Source organism: Monosiga brevicollis, genomic scaffold, assembly GCF_000002865.3.
Source record: "Monosiga brevicollis MX1 MONBRscaffold_8 genomic scaffold, whole genome shotgun sequence".
In the NCBI taxonomy this organism is placed as follows: Eukaryota; class Choanoflagellata; order Craspedida; family Salpingoecidae; genus Monosiga; species Monosiga brevicollis.
The window spans coordinates 1093502-1112765 of NW_001865045.1; the positions used below are offsets into that span (position 1 = coordinate 1093502).

At 54.7% G+C, this 19264-nt stretch overlaps 6 protein-coding genes across 6 annotated transcripts; 2 read left to right on the top strand and 4 right to left on the bottom strand.

The window, feature by feature from the left end:
* Positions 1-3: 3 nt before the first annotated feature.
* MONBRDRAFT_25028 (uncharacterized protein) lies at positions 4-3294 on the bottom strand (the record flags this gene model as incomplete). Its single annotated transcript, XM_001745393.1, has 15 exons — positions 4-359; positions 518-553; positions 637-701; positions 775-881; positions 963-1031; positions 1157-1246; positions 1336-1386; positions 1528-1615; positions 1703-1809; positions 1909-1980; positions 2051-2111; positions 2222-2280; positions 2486-2859; positions 2880-2963; positions 3225-3294. The coding sequence occupies 15 exons, from the start codon at positions 3292-3294 to the stop codon at positions 4-6; spliced, it is 1689 nt and encodes a 562-aa protein (XP_001745445.1).
* A 528-nt stretch (positions 3295-3822) lies between these two features.
* Positions 3823-4745, bottom strand: MONBRDRAFT_16767 (uncharacterized protein; the record flags this gene model as incomplete). Its single annotated transcript, XM_001745394.1, has 5 exons — positions 3823-3949; positions 4050-4120; positions 4300-4379; positions 4508-4581; positions 4690-4745. Coding segments are annotated over 5 exons (408 nt in total), but the record flags the coding sequence as incomplete, so codon positions are not given.
* A 526-nt stretch (positions 4746-5271) lies between these two features.
* On the top strand, positions 5272-6745 carry MONBRDRAFT_36891 (uncharacterized protein). The gene has a single exon (XM_001745225.1). The coding sequence runs from the start codon at positions 5481-5483 to the stop codon at positions 6567-6569; it is 1089 nt and encodes a 362-aa protein (XP_001745277.1). The 5' UTR covers positions 5272-5480; the 3' UTR covers positions 6570-6745.
* A 2806-nt stretch (positions 6746-9551) lies between these two features.
* On the bottom strand, positions 9552-11704 carry MONBRDRAFT_16905 (uncharacterized protein; the record flags this gene model as incomplete). The annotated part of the gene is made up of 10 exons (XM_001745395.1): positions 9552-9803; positions 9927-10020; positions 10112-10173; positions 10287-10418; positions 10603-10724; positions 10845-10941; positions 11027-11136; positions 11286-11393; positions 11445-11526; positions 11654-11704. Coding segments are annotated over 10 exons (1110 nt in total), but the record flags the coding sequence as incomplete, so codon positions are not given.
* A 3513-nt stretch (positions 11705-15217) lies between these two features.
* On the bottom strand, positions 15218-16668 carry MONBRDRAFT_32228 (uncharacterized protein; the record flags this gene model as incomplete). The annotated part of the gene is made up of 4 exons (XM_001745396.1): positions 16468-16668; positions 16153-16386; positions 15945-16063; positions 15218-15829 (listed from the first exon to the last, which is right to left on the bottom strand). Exons 1-4 carry the CDS (start codon positions 16526-16528, stop codon positions 15218-15220), a joined length of 1026 nt encoding a protein of 341 aa, XP_001745448.1. The 5' UTR covers positions 16529-16668.
* A 348-nt stretch (positions 16669-17016) lies between these two features.
* On the top strand, positions 17017-17918 carry MONBRDRAFT_25033 (uncharacterized protein; the record flags this gene model as incomplete). Its single annotated transcript, XM_001745226.1, has 2 exons — positions 17017-17071; positions 17146-17918. The coding sequence occupies 2 exons, from the start codon at positions 17017-17019 to the stop codon at positions 17916-17918; spliced, it is 828 nt and encodes a 275-aa protein (XP_001745278.1).
* Between the last annotated feature and the right edge of the window lie 1346 nt (positions 17919-19264).

The window sequence follows — 19264 nt, forward strand, 5'->3', positions numbered from 1 at the left end:
TGGTTAGGCGTTGGTGGCAATGTCAACATCAAACACATCCTGTTCGACATCTTCATCGGCTTGGCGCGCCTGAACTGAGACATGGCTCGCAGGAGCATCCTCGTGCCGAACAATACCACTGTCGTCATCGAGAGCCTCTGATCGATCGCGCGCCTTGTGTGCTTCCCGTCGCCAGTTGGTGAAGAACAGCACAATGACGACCATGGTGATGAGCTTCAGTGCGTCTCCAGCAATACAGCCCAACCACAGGCCCGGCAATTTCATGTGATGAACGTAGGCCAGCTCGTAACATGCTGGAATCATGGCACCGTAGGCAAAGACCAGCATGATTGCGGACAACAGCATCATGCGGCTCATTCCTACAGCAATCAAGTTTGCGGGCCCAGCAGCACGGAATGAGTGGGCATGTCAAACGTAGAAGAGAAGGAACAGAAAAACAAAGCAAAAACGAGGCCAAATGCCGAGCTGTCGACAATGACAGGTCAAAGGCGGAGAAGAGCCCGGCACACCAGCGCACCTTCCATCAAACTGCCCAAGGTGGCCGTGAAAACGTCTACATGTGTGGCGGCCGATGAGTATGACAAGATACCAGGGGCAAGGTCAATCAGTGAGGCAGATGCGTGATCACACACTCACACGCAGCGTACGCAGCAACGCTGTATGGCGCAATCTTGGCTGTTAGCGCAATTACGGCCTCGTCTCTACATGGCACGGCGAACTGTGAGTGGACGAAGCACGATGATATCGCTTGCACCAATGATGCGTGGTACCCACTTGCTAAAAGGCATGGCCAGATAATCGCGCAGTACAATAATCAGGATGCCCAGTACAACCACAAGCACTACCGAAGCCAGCATGCCCGCACAGGCTGCCGCTTGTGCCTACACATGGTGCCAGGTCCCGGTCAGCGTTTAACACAAGGCCATATAGGCGCGCACGAATAATGACGCTGCCCAACGTACACGGCGAGGTCGGTTGGCACCCAGATTTTCTCCAATCCGAATCTGCGTTGCTAATCCAATGCCCCACCACTAGACCATTTGTTCAAAACCGGGAACGAAAGCAGAGGGCGGCCCAATGCTTTAAATGAGGGAAAATGCAAACCCAGACCGCCGCGCTGTACCTCCTGTCGCTTCGCCTCTCTACGTGAACGCACCATGGCCCAGCCCAGGTTGAAGATCTGGAACATGGCGCCTTGCGCCGCCACGTCGGTTTCCGTAAAGCTTCCGGCCATTAGCACGAGCGACTGTCAGTCACGCACGGGGCAAGGTAAGGGCACGTGAGCCTCAATACACAGGGCTCATCACGACGCCTCAAATAGGTCGCTTCACAAACCTGAAAAGCTGACTCGTCAAATAGTAGCGCCAGGCCGCAAAAGCCGCTCTCCTACGAGTTCAAGTACAAGGAGTGAGGCAGCTGCTACATTGGTGGCTTAACCACGACAGTGTCAAGATCAAGCTCCACCACCCCAGAAACACCTCCCATCCATCAAAAAGCAAATGAAGCATGTGTAGAGGATTATCGAACCCGAAGAAAGAGAGTCATGCGATCCCAAGAAAAGTTGCTCAAGTGCAAGCCGGGCCAGGTGGCTTTGTGATACTTGCGAACGCCAAACCTATTTGCGGCGCATGCCCAATGCAGTCGGTCAGAAAATGCCGCAGCAATACCATCAGCGAATCGGGTCGAAGGGAGTCACACTGACATGTAAATGCAATAAGCAACAAGCTGAAAAGTGGCCGTGGCGGCTGTGGCCATGGGGCTTCCTTTGAACCCGAATCCCTCCCAATCGCCAACGCCGTAAATGAACAACTGCAGACGGAGCGCCACGGTAGAAGGTAAGGCGGGACAAAGTCGTCGATGTGAGATTCGGACATCTCGACGGTTGGGGCTTGTGGATCACAACCGTACCTGATTGAATCCAAAATTCACGCCCAAGGCCAGCAAGGACACCACGGTTGCAGGCAAAACAAAGCCTTGCACCTGTGGCACAAGTTGACCCAGAAGTGAATGTGCGCTCATGGGAGGAAGCTTGTCAGTCGAAAGGGCTTACTTGAAAATATTGACGGACACATGCGAAAAGAGTCATTGGGATAATGGTTAAGATGGACATGCTGTCATGGAGGCAGGAATTGCAATGATACCGCGTTGAGGAGTGCTGGCGAGTGCTGAGCAGAGGCGGCGGGCTCCGGTTGAAGGCCACGGCGGCAAAGGAAGAACGTACATTGAATACTCTCGGACGTAATGTAAAACTTCGGCATCCTTCTCAATCATGCCAACAAGCTAGCCATCAAGATGCATCAACCATTTACAGGCGACCTGAATTAGGCCATGATAGCGAGGCACGATGGTCTGACGAGCGGGCGTGGGGCTGACTGAGAGCGCAGAGACAAGAGGCGGTCACCTGTTCGGTATACACAAAGAGGATGACGACGGGAATGCATAAAATTAAAAGGCAGACTACGGCCACTTGGAACCAAATGCCGACCAAGCTGGGGTTGTTGGCGCCCAAGGCTTGGGAACCAAGGCTGCTGAGGTTGCTGGCGGCACCGTAAATGAAGACCATGGCAATCATCATGATGACCTGAGCCAGCGAGGCGCCAGCCAGCTCCTTGGTGCCAAGATGGCCCAGGAAGGAAGCATCGACGGAAAAGACGAGGAGACGGCAGACGGTCGTGGCCGAGATGGAAGGCATGAGACGGCCCACGGCGCGGACCTCCCGCTTGAGCAGGAGGCTAAAGTTGATCACCTCTGAGCGGTGCGGGGCCAGCAGAGGGCGAGTCTCGAGGCTTTGAGCCATGGTTGGACGGTCAGAGACGGTAGGGATATGGGTTGTGGTGAGGGCGATGGGGAGGGCCAAAACTCCTGCATAACCGTTGTACACAAGGCACAGGAGGAAAGCAGGCGGTACTCAGGCTCGGCACAGCAGCGAGGGGCAGCGGCCAACGGCAGGCGCGTTTCCGGAGCTACAAAAGGGCCCAAGGCCAAATCGGTCATGCAGCAGCTGTGAGATCATGCACTCGGAGAGATGGGGCTCACATCAAGGGGTAGGGTCAGCGGGATGCCAAAAGCAGACGAGGTCAACTGGTGGCTCCGAGGCAGCAAACTGCCTGACAACGCAAATGGCAACGCCACACAGCCACAAATGCCTCGATATCGACACGTGCGAATTGAAAACACCTTTCCCAACAACTCGACACGACGAGCGGGCTGCACAAGACACACACCAAGCCTCGGCAGCGGCAGAGGCACACCAGACACGAGAGAGGGAAACGATACCAGAGCAAAGCGAGCCATGTCACGCGCACGCGGGCGATTTCAGAGATCACACACTTGCACGTTCTCACTCTCTCTCGCTCTCTTTCAGCGTCACCCATGAACACAATCATACGATAACATTCATTATCCAACCCGCTGCCCCCGTTGCCAGCCGCTCACCGACCACCGTGTCTCTGCTTTCCCCCGGTTGCCCACCTCCCCCCCTGGCTGCCATTCCATCGCCGGGTTGTTCCTTTTTTCAAACCTTGACGAAAAGCAGCAATGTCAGATTAAAATGAGACCGACAGCAACTTGATAAAAGGTGCATCAAGTTACTATGATGACATTAGTAAAACTGCAATAACTCTTGTTATAGGTCATGATATCTCTTTTACATGCCAGCCGAAGCGGGCAAACTTTTTTTTTTCTTCGCTTGTTGCTTGGCAAGGGCGTGGTGGTGGGGTGGGCAAAGTCATTTTGATATCTTCTTTACATGTCGATTTGTCGATAGGGTCATTCTGAACGTTGTGGTTTTATGTGTGAGGGGATCCCGGTGGATGACTTGCATTATTGACCGTGGTAGAGCACAATGTTCTTCGGGGTCTCGTAGAGCTTGACCTCATGGAGCAGACTGGAGTCGGGCAGTTGAGCCACCATCTGCTCCCAAATGAACACGGCCACGTTCTCTGCCGTGCTGTGTTGGTGGAGATGCAATGTCCATTGTCAGCCACGAGCAGGCAAGCGCAAAAAGCGGTACTGAATGCCGCAGTCAAAACAAAAATATATGGCCTCACCTGGGTCGTGTCTTGAAGTATTCTACATCCTCGTCCAGATCTTTGTGGTCCATGGTGTCCATAACAGCGCGCTAAGGCAGAAAGACTTCAGATTATGCCCACCCACAGCCAGGGACCGAGCAAGCAGAAGAAAGAAAGAAAGAAAAAAGCGGGGAAGGCACACAAGCAGACAGGTAGACAGGGAGAAGGAGAAAAGGCCAGCAGGGCACAGCAAACAAGGATGGCTGGTACACGGTGTGTCAAAACTCACATGCATGTACTTTTTGAGGTCGACGAGATTCATGACCATGCCCGTTATCGGGTCCACGGGACCTCGGATGGTGACCTCAACTGCAGGCATTTGGCCGTGAGACCCCCAGTAAGCCATTGGGTGGAGTGAGACGAGTGAGCACTGTCGTTGGCAATTGGGTCGGAGTTGCAGTAGCACCGGGCAAACCCGAGACGAAATGAGTACTGACCTTTGTAGTTGTGGCCATGCTTGTTGGTGCATTTGCCAAATACGTTGGCGTTCTCCTCGGCGGACAGCTCAGAACTGCCAAAGCGGGTGAAAAGGCGGTCAACAGAATCAGATACAGGCAACGTGCCTCAGTTTGAGGACGGTGGGTGCACCAAGAAGCACCAACTCGGCATTGGGTCTCACCTCCACAAGCGGTGGGCAGAGCTAAAGGCCTCAACTCGGGTAATGCTAACTACGGGCCCTGGTCCTCAGCCAAAGATCAAAGGAAAAGGCGGTTGTGCAGCCCAACGGATGAATGAGCCAAATACACAGCGCGCTGTGCAGTCAAAACAACACCCCCGTGTACAGACTTGAGCGCACCGACGGTTTTGGCCCGCTTGGCGACGGTTGATGAAGCAGCCATGTCTTGGCAAGCAAGCGACAGCTCAATGGGAACCGACCAAGTAGCCGCTTGTCCCCCACACACCGACGTTGACTTTCCAACAACACAACTCCCTGCCACACCACACATAACCCCGGTGAGTCAAACACCCCGAGCTCCATCGCCACCGCCACCGCCACCGCCACCGCCACCGCCCGACATTCGCATCCGCTCACAGAGAGAGAGAGATTCGAATATGTCTGACAAAATGTCTCAAGAAAACTGTAGTTTCTAACACACTATAAAACCAAATGTCAGCAAAGCTATGAACAAAACTGTGACTTATATCACACTATCGCTTAGGGCTCCATAATGAAAGCACACACAACACACACACTCACACACACACACACACACACACACACACACACGCGCGCGCGGACGGAGGGCGTGGAGGGGGTTGCAGAGGCTCAAGGCTGCTGGAGAGGGCTTGCCGTTGGTGGCGGGCTGGGTTGACTGGTGGACCTGACTCGGAGGTGGGCGTTTTGTTGAGAGCTTGGGGTTTTGTGGCTGTGGGCTGTATCGTGGATGCGGATTGTTTGGTGTCAAAAGGATGAACGACAGTCTTAGAGCCGAGCCGGAGCCATCCGCGTCCTCGAGCCCAGTTACGGGTGGGGACAAGGGTGTGTCTGTGGTGGAACGACAATGGCAGTCAGTCATCAATCTTGGCCCTGCGGAGACTCCTTTACATACCCAGCAGCTACGCCTGACGGTGGCCGCCTTTAATGTGCTTGCCGACGGATTGGACGTGAACGGCCAGTGGTCCTACATCGATCCAGCCACCGTCACCTTTGAGCGTCGCAAGGACCTCCTGCTCCAAGAGATTGATCGTATAGCACCCGACGTTCTTGGGCTGGCCGAGTGTAACAACTTTACAGAATTTTGGGCTCCCGAGCTGGCACGACGCGGTTATCACGGCGTTTTCCAGCCCAAATCGCACGGCCCTGCTGCTCGGTTTGGCGCCCAGCCCGACGGCGTGGCGCTCTTTGTCCGGACCGCCGCGGGTCTTGAGCTCATCGGAGAGCCCCTTCGCAATGCCATGCGCCCAGTGGCTATCAGCGCGCTCGTACGAGCCGGCCTCACCGCTGAGTCAACCATCAATAAAAGCTCAACCCCGGCAATGACCTCGAGTCCCGCCTTCTTGTTTCGCGTTGCCATGACCCACTTCAAGGCGGGCAAAGGTGACAGCAACACGGCGTTGCGTCGTCAAGATACACAAATGCTGCTGACACAACTTGATGCCGCTGCTGCCGCTGCCGAGTCCGAGGTCCAGGCCACCATTGTCATGGGTGACTTCAACTGCGAGCCAACAGAGGATTGCCATGCCCCATGGCGCGAGCGCGGCTTTCTTTGTGCTGTCGAAGACATGCCCTGGACCACGTGGAAGTTTCGCGACACGCCTACGGAGCCGGGTACAGCTCCACCCCCGGGCACAGCCCCTCTGACCCAACCCAAGGAGAAGCGCGAAAAAATTGATTACATCTATGTTCTCAACGGTCCTGGTGCCCAGGTAGCGGTGGAGGCCTTTCTCGATGTGCCTGCAGATGCTGATATCCCTCGTGCCTTGCCGGCTCCCAATTATGCCTCGGATCACCTTGCCGTGGCTGCACGCCTCAATTGTTTCACAGCCCCTCTGGCATGACCCCCCCCTTGGCCTCTCACAATATCGCAGTGTTTAACCCTATGCCATTGGCTAGTGCACACGTCGTGCTTTCCCTTGTTCTCTTCTCTCTCTTTGTCGCACGCGAGCGTGCTGATGTCCTTTGTAAGAATGAAATGCACCAAATAAATTGACTGCAAGCTCCAGAAAAAAAAAAAAGGAGAAAGTACTCGCGGTGCATCCAGCAGGCAAAATGACAAACGCTGTGGTCTGTTGGCGCTCAGCGCCAAGGCAAGCGGGTCAATATTGAAAACAGAATACGGACAAGTTAAGTGTAGGGGTTATCGCCGCTGTGAGCGCCCCTTGCTTTTCTTGGCTTGTGCGTATTGCCGCCATGCTCGTTGGATAGTCGTAGCGGCCTTGATGGCTTGCCGAATGCGCTGCACACGTGAGCGCTGGCTCTGCAAAGCCGTCATGTACTGTTGCTCTGACGGTGGCTGTGTTGGATCCTTGCTGCGCATGGTCGCAACGGCCGAGGAGGCTACAGGTGCCGGTGTGGCGCGCAAGGAAGGGGTTGATGCTGTCGGTGTGGCACGCAAGGAAGGGGTCGCTGCTGCTGACGGCGGAAATGCGCGTGTCATGCCCATGGTCGGCGAGGGTGACGGTGCGGACGATGGACCCAAAGGGCCAGTGGTCCTAAACGACCCGACATGGCGCACCGAGCCAGAGCTCGGATCCGCTCCCAGCATCCCACTCTCACGGCGAATTTTAGGACCCCCGTGTGCTTCGCTGGTCTGAGCGACAGGGCGCGCCGAGGAGGTTGCCCCTGAAAGTGGTTTGCTTGGTGTGGTCTGCGTCTGGTTGCCCAGCATTTCCTGTTTCAATTGCGCCAGCCGTGCGCGCGTGGCTTCTTCCCGCTCGCGCAGCGCCTGCAACCGCTCACTTGCCTCTGAACCACCACCTATCAAGCAAAAGTGATCGCTGCATGAGAGGGCGCTTGCCAAGAGTCTGCTGTGTGCGGAACAAAAGGTCACGCACCGTCAGCAGGGAGTGTGGAGGTTGAGCGCGACGAGCGTGCCGTCGAACTCAAGCTTGAGCCAGTTCCGCTTCGGCCAACCGTGCCGGACAATTGCTGCGAGTCCGTCATGAAAGGAGCGCAAGCGTGAGCGCTGAGAAACCATCACACTCGTGGGGGAGATGAGTTGAGGAAGCAGGGACTCACGCTGGTAGACATGGTGCGGGCCGCACGCGAGCTGTGACTGCGGTGAGGGGTCGCTGCCGGCGAGGACTCGTTCAAACTACCCGTAGTACGCGAGCGCTGGGGTGGAGCCGTGCGTGATTGCGATTCTACGTGGTATCCACGAATGGAAAGGTGAGCGCGAATTCAGCTTACTCCACAGCGATTGGGGTAGAGCGTATCAATCAAAACAGACGTGTGCGTCGCAAATCCTCCACCGACATGCCCACGGCCTCCTCCAGCTCCATGCGGCCTGTTTGAATCTCAATCAGTTGGGCCGCAAGCTGGGCCTATGCCACCATTAAGATGAGACGACGAGCTCCAAGGTGCCGCAATGGTTTGATGGCGCCACAACTTTCTTACCTGTTCTTCCTCAAGTTGGCGTTCACGTTGCTTTTCACTAAGTAGGCGCTGTGGCGCGTGACGATCACAATATTCAATAATCTGTGCAGGCAGGGAACGCCCAAAAGGGTTTGGGCGTTGCAGCAAAAAGAAAAGGAAAGGTCGCGCCGTGAGTCACCAGTGACCCTGGCATTGGCCATAAGCATCCAACATTCCGAGATTCAAAAGCAGCTTTTTGTTAAAGCGAAGCCGTCATCGAGTATTCATTGAATGACAAGCTTACTTGGCGCTGTTGCTCCACTTGCTCCGTGCAAGCCACCAAAGCATATTGAAGCTCTTCTTCCTTGCGACGCAAAAGCATCAGTGTTTTTTCGGCTCGGCTACGATTGACTTGCGGCTTGGCTCGTCGGGTCTATGTCCAGTGACAACATTGCAGATTCGTCTTTGAGCAAAGGTGTTTTGTGACGTGCTCGCAATAGATTGCCGATTTGGTTGCACCGACCTGAATGCGTGGCACGCCAACTTGCAAGGACTCTTGACCGGACGTCATGATATGCCGCTTGCGCTCACTTTGCGGGCCAAGCTTTGGATTTACCGCACGCTGTGGCGTTTGCTGCGCAGACTGCTTGTTGCCGTTGGCTCTGCGGTTGTTGCCGGCGCCTACGGTGCACATGAATTGAGACCGGTCTGACACGACGAAGCGAGGATTCAGACGGTTCTACGACATACCAGCTGCTTGGCCACGGGCTGCTGCTTTGCGGGCACGTCGGTTTCTGGGCTTTTGAGGAGAGCCATATCCTGATGGCTTGATCACAGAGGATTCTAGGTTGCGCATGCGAGCCCTGCCCCCGTGCAAGATGGCTGTCAGATGTAGTCCCACACCCAGTATAACCATGCCATGGAACGCAGATGCCCACCTCGTCACGCCAAACTTTTGCTTGAGATCCCGCAGCTGTTCTGCATTTTTGAGCCCCTCGGCCACCGTCGTCTCAAGCTCGTCTATAGCACAGTAGGAGATCAATCACGGCTCGTTCGATGACAAGAGCTGCACACTTCCTTCAAAGCACGGCAAATTAACTGGGAAGGCTTGGTGTCACAGGGATCGCGGCGACTGGGATACGAACCGACTTGAGCACGCTGGTCCAAAATCATCTGGCGTAAAATGTCGAAGCAAAGCCGAAGTGCTTGAGGTTCAGGTACGGCAGCGAGGGGGTCCCCCAGCTTTCCATGAATGTAGCTCTTCATTAGCTTGGCACACCTAAATTAATGATCAAAGGTCAATGAGCCCACTGCGATGCGACGACACCTTCAGGCGATAGTGCTTTTTTTTTTTTTTTTTTTGCTTCTTTTTCTTCTGCTTTGGGGGACGTACGCAGCTCGGTCAATCACGCCGTCCTTGGAAGCCTCGGGCCGTTCTTCGCCTGCTTCGCCTGCCTGCGAAGCCGTTACGTCCCGCGCCACCTGCAAAAGTCATTGTCAATTGCAGCACAATCGGGATAAATTAAGCAAGCATTGGGTTGTACTCGTGCTCGATCAGGAGCAGTGCAAGAGAGCACGTGTTCAAGCGCAACACCCACCTCCTGGGCGACTTTCAGCTCAGCCTGCAGTTCAGCAATACGGCGCCGCAAGCGTTTGATCACAGTTTTGTCGTCGAGCACTTCATTACGCCGAGCATTGTTGTCGACCAAAGCCACGCGCTACCAGGACAAACACAGCGAACACTCGATCAGTCCTGGTCCAACCACCGTTGGCAGTGAACGCAGCCCACTGCCCCAGGAGAGCGGCCATTGCAGCACTAGCTACTGGTTTGGAGAACAGACTTGTGCAAAGCGGCAGGTAGATATGGACTCGGGTATGTTGCTGGCTTTGGAAGAGATGGTCGCAATCATCGCGGTAATGCAGTTGCCGCCCAAGCTAGAGAAACAAGTTGCGGCGCTTGTCAAAGTACGAAACATCCTCCCCTTCCCCCGGTCAAAAGCGGTCCGCACAATGAGATAGGACTCACCTGTCGCGTAATAATTTGGTTAATAGTGAGTTTCGGTATGGCACATGCTTCAGCTTGGTTTCCTTATGACAAGTGTCATGAAAAACGAGTTGACAAGATCATGAAAAAAGGCCATCATGAAAGAATGGGGCAACAGCGCGCCATGCCAGTTGAAAAATGCCAGAGTGGCATCTACCTTTTGCAATGCAATGATGACAGCCTCTAGGTAATGGAGAGAAAGATTGATATGCTTGGCCTCATCAAGGCGCTGGCCCGCCGCGTGCGATTTGCTGACGCGCTCACTCCCCGCTAGATCAACCAAATTGAGCTACCAGTCGGCCAAGGGTGCAAATGAGAGAATAATGCACGTCCGGTACTGGCGACCCAAGGTTGGGTGAGTGAGCCGGTGGATCACAAGAGAAAAGAAAAAAAGACAAAAAGGAAAGGAAAGGAGAAAGGGAAAAAAAAGCGTAAGACGGCAAGCCGAGGCAAGACAACCATTTCGGGTCTACCTTGGCTTTGATAATGGTGTCTGACCCCGGACGTTGGTAGGAGAGCGTCATGGTAAAGACGGAGTGGGAGCGAGAGGAGGCCATGTTCATGGAAGTTGCCGCCACCGTTCGGTTGGATTTACCTGGTACAAACAAAGCAACCGCAGAACCCCGACGTTGAACTGTCGTGAGCATACACGAGAACAGAAGAAAAATGGAAGAAAAATAGAAAATGACAAGGCCGGGTGCGCGGCTTGACGGACCCAAAAAGGCTAGCTGGTGCGCCACATCGTCCGTCGGGGCAGGATGCTGTGAGAGACCGTGGACCACGGTTGATGTGCCACGATCTTGCACGGACACCTGGCCATCCAAGCAAGAGGAACATGAGGCTGCGCGCAAGACCTTGGGCCATGCCATGCAAACGGCGTGCTTCGGCTGCCCTGACCTTGGGTAGGCGTGCACTGCTACCCGAGGCAACGTTGAGAAGGTCGTAGGCCGTATCATTGTAGATTTCCAGATATGTGATTAAAACTGATGCATTGGTGGCTTTTAAGTCTACATGCAAGCAAGGGATTCATTTCGGCACGTGAGATCAAGGAGCGGGGTGACGCAGAACTGCATGGCGTCAAAAAAAACTCAAGTCTTTATCAAGTCGGTTTGAATGATGGTTTGTCTGCAGGTGCAAAACCGAGGGTCAGCCTCACCGCTCAGTTGGCTAAAGACGTAGTCAATGCACCGGGGCAAGAGACCTCGTTCTTCAAATCTTTTAGGGAGGAAGGGGCAAAAGGATGAGAGAAAAAAAAAGTCACCAACTCGGCATTTGAAAGCAAACAAGGCAAGGCACCGCCAGGGCGTGATGGGACATACTTGACCGTAAGCAAAAATGGTGCCATTGAAGCCTTCGAGGAAACGATCACAAACGGGCTGGCCCACGGTCTCGAAGAGCTGCCAAAACATGACGGTGGGGGAAGACCGGGAAATGTGTTCCAAAACAAGAGAGAGAAAGGAACAAGACGTGATGAAAAGGTTGCAGTGGGAAACTTGACAAGGCGATAGCGGGTTCAAGTCTCACCTCTGGCTGCGGAGTGTCCCGACCAAAAATCTGATCAAACTTGAAATTATACTGAACCTTGGCTGAATGGTCTCCACGTTGGTCCGTCAAACCGTCGGTGCGAACCTTGACCTAGAAAAAGAGTGCAACCGAGGACAGGCATGCATTGCCAAAAAAATTTCCGTGAGCGAGCACCGCCTAGCCGCTGAACACCCATTGATGCTGGCTAAGTGGCTGCAATGCCATACCTTCAGGACCTCGGGCTCATCTGGGGTAACGTCCAGATCCTCCGAGGGCTGCGGATGGAACAGGCACGCGCACAAAGCAAAGTGCAAATACAAGGTGGATATTCGGTCAGAGGAGGCGGCCCGATCAGTCAGTGGGTCAAAAGCACGAGTTCAGAAGGCCTGTGGAACATGCTGGACCGAGGCTGCGCAGTTGGACAAGGCGCACGCACCGTCTTGGCCGGGCGCAGCCGCAGATACGTGGCAATGGACGGCATGGCGTTTGATGCTCAAAGCAACGAGTACGTGCAGATGGGCGCAGTTGTTGTCGCGCAGAGCGGGGCAACGGCTCGGGGTGACAGGCTTGAGCACGTCCAGCAGCCAGCCTCCCTCAAGTCATGGCAAGACACGGCCAACGGCGAGCAACAGCACCCCACCAGCAAGATGGTTTTGCAGGACCACCAATGTTGAAGATTTCGCACATGTGCAGGCAGAGGTAAACCCCGCCAGACCGCCCTCGTCACCAGGCTTTACCGCACGTCCGGTGGGCTGATCACTACCGCCACCACCACCGCAGCTCGAAATTTCAAGCAAAAATTTGAAAAAAAGGATCTGCAATAACTTGATCATATGCATCACAAACTCTTTGTAATATAAAGTTATGTTACCTTGGTGTTTAAATCTTTCGTCGATAAGTCGTTATATCCATTCGGGTTTCTCATCTCGTTGGTCTAATAAACATGACAACTTGACAACACTCTTGTGTGTGTGTGTGTGTGTGTGTGTGTGTGTGTGTGTGTGTGTGTGTGTGTCTGTGTGTGTGTGTGTGTCTGTCTGTCTGTCGCTCGCCGACTCTCTTGCCTGCCTGCCTGCCTGCCTGCCCGTCTGCCTGTCTGCCTGCTTGTCCCTTGTCTGTCTTGTCTGTTATGTCTGTCTTGTCTGCCTCCATGTTCTCATGTTGCTACGTCTTGCGTGAATCCTTGGTCTGTGGCTCACATGGGTCCTCGCTGGCTCAATTTGTCTCTCCGACTCTGTCACGCGCTCCTTACCTCTCTCGTTCTCTTCTTCTTATGCCTCCGTGGTGGTGTTGGAGGCTTGCACGGCTGGGCTTGAGTCGCCTTGCTGTCGAGATGCTTAAGACCCAAGATCCTAATCAATTCAGAAAACTGTCGAGTTGCGCCAAAGTCACCGGCAGCACGCACGGTCGGCGCGCTCAACGAGGACATGGTGGCAGCAGAGAAAAGGGTGCAGCACAGCTGCAAAATCAGGCCCTCTAGAAAAACAGTAGACCAATGCCATCACGGGCCAGCCAGCTCCCGACCAGCCGGACGCAGATGCTTCACCAGGCGAATAGATGGCTGCCTACTCCTGAAAATGGCGACAGGACGTCCGCAGATGTGAGTGTACGTGGGAGGACGCCCCGCTTCATTCATGGGCTGGCCCAGCATGGTAGAATGTATAGACATCCAAGCAAAGAGACAGGCACACACCGGTGTGGCCATGTGCATCATGCTTAAAAAGTCGTTGAGTTGTTTGCGTCCCTTGGCCAGCAACAGCTGGGCCTCACGCTGCCAAAGCCCGTGCAGTGAGGAGCGGGAGACCACCGAAAAGACGAGACGCCAGGCAGAAGAGCGGTCTTACGGCGTCAACTTCATTCTTGTGCCGCTTAAACTGCAACCGGGCATCCTCCTGGATAAACTTGCGATAATCCTTGTCTTCCAACCCTGCGTGCGCGCGTGTGAATGGGGTGGGCGTATGTGCTCGGCACTGATCGAATTGGCACGACGACGGCAAGGCCAGAGACGATCAGTACGCACGGTATGAGGTGCGAAAAATGTCGCGGTAGAGCTTGAGACACTCCATTCGCCGCAAAAACTAGGCAAGCCCACGCCGACGCGGCGCAGCTCTTGTGAGTGCGGCGGGCCGTGCGTCGCTCGCTCGTGTAACATACCAACATGCAGCATGAACCCTTCCCCACAGGCCACACTTGTTGACTACACCACTCACTTGTTTAAAGTCAAGCGCTTGTCCCAGCGCCCGGCCCCCAACTGCCATCACTGCGGTCCCTCTCTCTCTCTCTGAGAGACGAGATAGAGAAAAGAGAAGAGAGAGAGAGAGAGAGAGAGAGAGAGAGAGAGAGAGAAGAGAGAGAGAGAGAGAGAGAGAGAGAGAGAGAGAGAAGAGAGAGAGAGAGACAGAGACAGAGAGAGAGAGAGAGAGACAGAGAGAGAGACAGCGCACAAAATGAAGTCACGCAGAGATCCTGTCAATCTTACAAATCTTGACAGTGAACATTTGCAGCGAAAACCAGAGATGCATGCTCTCACTTGAATCAACGCGACGACGACGACGACGTGAGCTCGACTCCCTCTCTCATTTGGCGCTGGGCTGGCTTTCCGGTGCTGCTGCACCGACAATAAGGCACCGGGTGCAGAGAACCAGCAAGCATCGGATCAACATGTCGCTGACCATCGCCACTCACCCTTATTACTTTCTCAAGCTTCGGTTGTACGTTCGCATGCGCGGTGATGGCGTGAGCGACCTCGCGCCACGGGGCTGACCCGGATGACATGGTCCTCTTGGATAGGAAGCTCGAAAACGATGCTACCTGGACCCCGAACGACCTCAAGACCTTTGCCTTGGCCGCTCTGACCGACCTTCACGGCGAGGTTGGTGACTCATCCTGCATGCATGCCGTCCCGTGCTGCACTCCTGCGACGTCTTTTGCAGCCTGATGCGACTGCTCCTCGCTCTCAAACCCCACTCCCTTTTGCCTTTGTCGTGTAGCTGGCCACTAGCTTCCTGGTGGATGTCTTGGCCGTGGAGGGCGAGACCGCGTATGTGCGCACTGAGATGCTAGGCTACGCCAAGCTTCGAACGGCCCTCTCCTGCGTGACTCAGTATCAGGGCGTGCCGTGTGCCGCACACATTGAAGCCGTACGTGGTGCCTGTTCTGTTCGGCGCTTGCCTTGTCTCGACCGTTCACTTGACCTTTCTGGATCGGCCCCTTGTTTAGGCAGCCACTTCTCTCGCCGGCCTCGCATCCCCGGCAGCCCAACACCCGACCCCAGCCCCATGACATGGCACCACGCTTGCCCCAAGGGTGCATGTTGTCTTGTGGGACTGAGCGTGTAGCCACTGACGCTGTGCGTCCATCTGTACTTTCCTTCGTTTATGAATTGGTCCCTATCAAAAGAGTCTTTGAGCAATCGATTGGAGCCCACGTCCCTCGTCGCTTTTTACTTGCTAGTCTCATGCTCCGGCCGCGCAGCGGGAGGCATGTCACTTGGGGGGGTTTATTGTAAGTGTGTGTTGGTTGGTTTTTTCCCAACGCCGGGACCAACCTAGCGCTCCCACCGGCCTAGCGCTCACCATTGCGGCTGGGGAGCTCGTAATTGTCAAAAGCATCGATGGCCTCAGCCCAAGCACGCCCCATGTCCTTGAGCAGCGCGGGGTTGCGCCGATAGGCCTCCCGCATGTCGGCCACATTGGTAATATCCAAATCGGCGTCAGGTTGTTGTGCCTCAAATAAGGACGGTGTCCCTGCCGCTTCCCAAGGGTGTGTGGGTGCTGTTGGAGTGTGTTGCGCCTGGGCTGAGCCCAAATCGTCACTAGCCATGCCGAAGATGTCCGCCGACATGCCCGTGGCCAATGGCTCAGAGCGAGGTGGCACCGGAGCTTGGATCGAACGCCGACTCAAGCCTGAAACCAAGGCCGACTGTGCAATCGCATCCTGAAGGTATTGCATATCCGTGCCAACTAAAACGGCATTCAGGCCACGCTCCAAGAGAGCCGTGGCTGCCATTTCCGAGCCCGCCCAGGCCGCCACTTGCAAGCCACTCTGCTGGGCCGTGGTGACCACCTGGTCCAAGACTTCTTGCATGGCCACATGGCTGTATGTCACATCCGGTGTGATGCCCAGGGAACGAGCCAGGTCGTATGGCCCCACTAGCAAACCATGTAGACCTGGCACCTAACCCAAATCAAACTACCTGAGTAAAAGCCCAGCAGAATTTCCCCCTTGGCTAGACCGGGCGCTCCTTCGCAAGACCCCAGCCATGTTGACAAAGGCTGGCAGGTGGACAGACCTGGCAAATGGCGTCCAAATTGTCAAGGGCTGCGCTTGTCTCAATCATGGCCACGGGACGCACGGCTTCGTTTCCCTCGTAGCCCACTGCAAACGTCATGCCTTGAAAGGATCGGTGGCCTATTTTGACCTCACCCGTACAACAGGTGAGACTTGTAGCAGGGGCGGTCGAGTATCACGATGGGGCTTGGCCAGCTGAACATTCATACCACGAGGGGGATAGGTGGCGGCGCGCACAAAGTTTTCTACTTGACGTGCCGTGTTGACGGCAGGCAAGACCACGGTGCGTACGCCATGGTCAAGGATGCGACCCACCACGGCGTCTTCGCCGCTGGGACAGCGGACCCAGACATTTTCGACCTCACGAAGGGCTCCCAGCATGGGGAGCAGTCCCCGCATGTCGAGCAAGCCATGTTGCAGATCCACCATGGCCAGCCGCAATCCTATACCCACAGGCAAGGCGGACAACGTGAGGCCAACCCCGTTTATCAAAGCAAGAAGCGATGGGCCATTGAAATTGGTACCTGTCCGGCCCAGCTGCCGAGCCACCAGCGGGCAACTACTCGTCACCACCGTTCCAAGCATCCTGACCAGGACACCTCAACCTCTTCAAGCCAATTTAGAACACACACCCACACCCACACCCACACACGATCACTTTGGCCAAGACACCGATGTCCCGCCGCGCTCACATAAACCCTTTCTCTCCCCCTCTTCCCGCCAAAAAAAAAAGAAAAAAAAACCGCCGTCGCTCTCACAGAGAGAGAGAGAGAGAGAGAGAGAGAGAGAGAGAGAGAGAGAGAGAGAGATGAAGATGTGGCTCACCTATAATTAGCGTACACGGTGGACATGTATGCGCTTTGTTGTTGAGATCTGTGCATTTTCCTCAACAACTCGTAAGTGCTGCTTGGTGTTGTGTGTGTGTGTGTGTGGTGTTGAATGTCAGCGATTGTTGGAAATGTCATCATTTCTGTTTGGCGGGAAAAAAAGCGTTTTGTCGACAATTGGCCCTCCCCAAATAATGTTGCGAATCGGTCGTGTCAATCATTTCCCCGCTACCCTTGACTTGAACCATGGCCCTGCCTCGCAGCTTGTTTGATTTTGTGAGAGACAGCTACGAAAGGCTGGGTATGTGACGCTACGAGTTGCAGGCCACAATGTCAATGCTTATGCTCACGCTTGTGCCCGCGCCTGCAACACAGCACAATCGCTGGAAAGCCTTCAAAGCTACTTTCAGAGTCACGTGGATGAGGTGCTCCAGGCGAATGAGATATTGGAGACGATCGCCAACATGGTCAACGAGCACCCTCCCGCAGTCTATTGGGAAGAAGTACAACATGGCTTGATCGGGGTCGCAGAAACGACCAACGAGCTGAACGAGGTCAAGTATGCGCCCGCTCACCTTCTGAGCTTGAGCGAGGACATCGCAAGCCTGCGAGAGGAAATGAGGAGCCACGCCAAGCGCCACGCTGACACCATCGACGCCCTTAAAAAGGATAATAAGAGCCAAGCTGCCACCATCAAAGCCCAAGCTGCCACCATCGAAGCCTTGAAGAAGGACAATGAGAGCCACGCTGCCGCCATTAAGAACTTGGAAATCCTTGTGAGCATCCCGCTTCAGAAGCGGCAAATCGTTTCGAAAGCGGCAACGCTTGTCCGCGCGACTCTACTCCATCATGTGAGCTGGTCAGCCAGTGAAGATGTTAGCCGCCTGCAAGACCTTGGTGAATACATGCGCTGGGCTGTCCCCTTCATCATTCGCGATGGCGGATTTTACGGTCAAGTCCCAAAAGCAGGCGCTCCTCCTTCTCGTACCACCGAGATCCACGAGGTTGTCAAGGAGCTCCCGCAAAGCGCCCAGATCAACATTGCAGAGAAGTATCTCGCGTTTGTGAAGCTTTTGCAGGAACAGACGTCAAAAACACCAGGTGACTTCTTCAGCGCCATGGACGCCCTGCGCCTGGCTGGCAATTGAGTTGCACATCCAAGCAAGTATGACGGCAAGAACTTGGCGGATCTTGTCAAGGAGCTCGGCGACTGCTTTGAAGTTGCTCCCGACACCGAAATCTCCGAGGTGATTCTGTGTGGACTCAAGGCTTTTGATATCGCCGGGCAGTCACAATAATGGCTGACCCACTCCTCAGTTGCGGGCTTGTTGCTTTGTTGACAATTGAAGCATGTCATCGACCGTTTCTGCCACCGTATTCTCAATTTACATGTCAAGTTCACGCACAGACCAAGACAAGCAGTCGTGCGTTGAGAGCGACAGAGCAAGGAGGGGGGAATGGATTTTGCTCCTCTGAGGCTGCTGCAGAGGTCGCGAGACCAGAAATCTTTTCGCCACAGCCGTAAATCATCTGGTCAACTGGCCGCTCCTGCCCAAGTTAATACTCCAAAACTTTTGACCATACCGACCGCTCCTGTCGGCCCTTCGCTACCACCGGTGGTCGCGACACGCTCCTCCGCCTCTTTGGGCAGCGCCATGCGCCCGGCCCAAACACTGGACGTTTTTTTTATCAAGAGCCGGCCTTTCTTCCTGGTGGTGGGAACAGGACATTGCAGAACAAAGGGCCCGCACCGCGCCCATTCCCAAACCACGTACCGCGACTTTATTGAAAGGCGCCGTCTCTAAAGTCCCTAGCTAACACACGCCACGTTCAGCACCAAAGCCAGCCGCCGTGGATTACGATTTTGCACTAACACTGTAATCGTTGACTTGGCCACGGTTCGAATACCACCACCAACCCTCAACGGTGGCGCGGGCACGACGCCAAGGGCGCTGAAGGCTGATTATCAGCCGATGTGGTACATCTACTCCAGTGCAAATTCTGATCTGCCTTGGCCTGCATAGGCGCCACACAGCTGGTTGCCATCTGTCATATGATCCGCACGACTGCGCGATGATCAACAACTTGACACAGTTCATACAGCTCTGCGGTGCAAAGGCAGGCGAGAGCCTTGTTTGCGTTGTCGGCTATGCACACGTTGCTGACCTGCCAATTGCCCTTTTCTTTTACCCCTTGCCCCGCGCCCCGCGCCCTTCCTATTCTGAGTCATGACTTGTGCACGCTAAGCCTGACTACAAAGCACCTCTTTCACGTCAGGCTTGCCGTTCTCTTCGGCGAGGGTTGACGCTCAGAGCCTGCCGCCTCCTTGGGTCAGCTTTGCTCTGATCTGACCGACCGCACTCACGACTTTGGATGAACCAAAAAAAAAAAATAAAAAAAATATCGGACAACAAGGAGAGGGAGAAAAGCTGTGTGTGTGTGTGTGTGTGTGTGTGTGTGTGTGTGTGTGTGTGTGAATCAAAATCGAAATCAC

What these genes read in the sequence shown, in the direction of transcription:
- MONBRDRAFT_36891 (XM_001745225.1), top strand. Translation starts at nt 5,481, where the DNA reads ATGAACGACAGTCTTAGAGCCGAGCCGGAGCCATCCGCGTCCTCGAGC.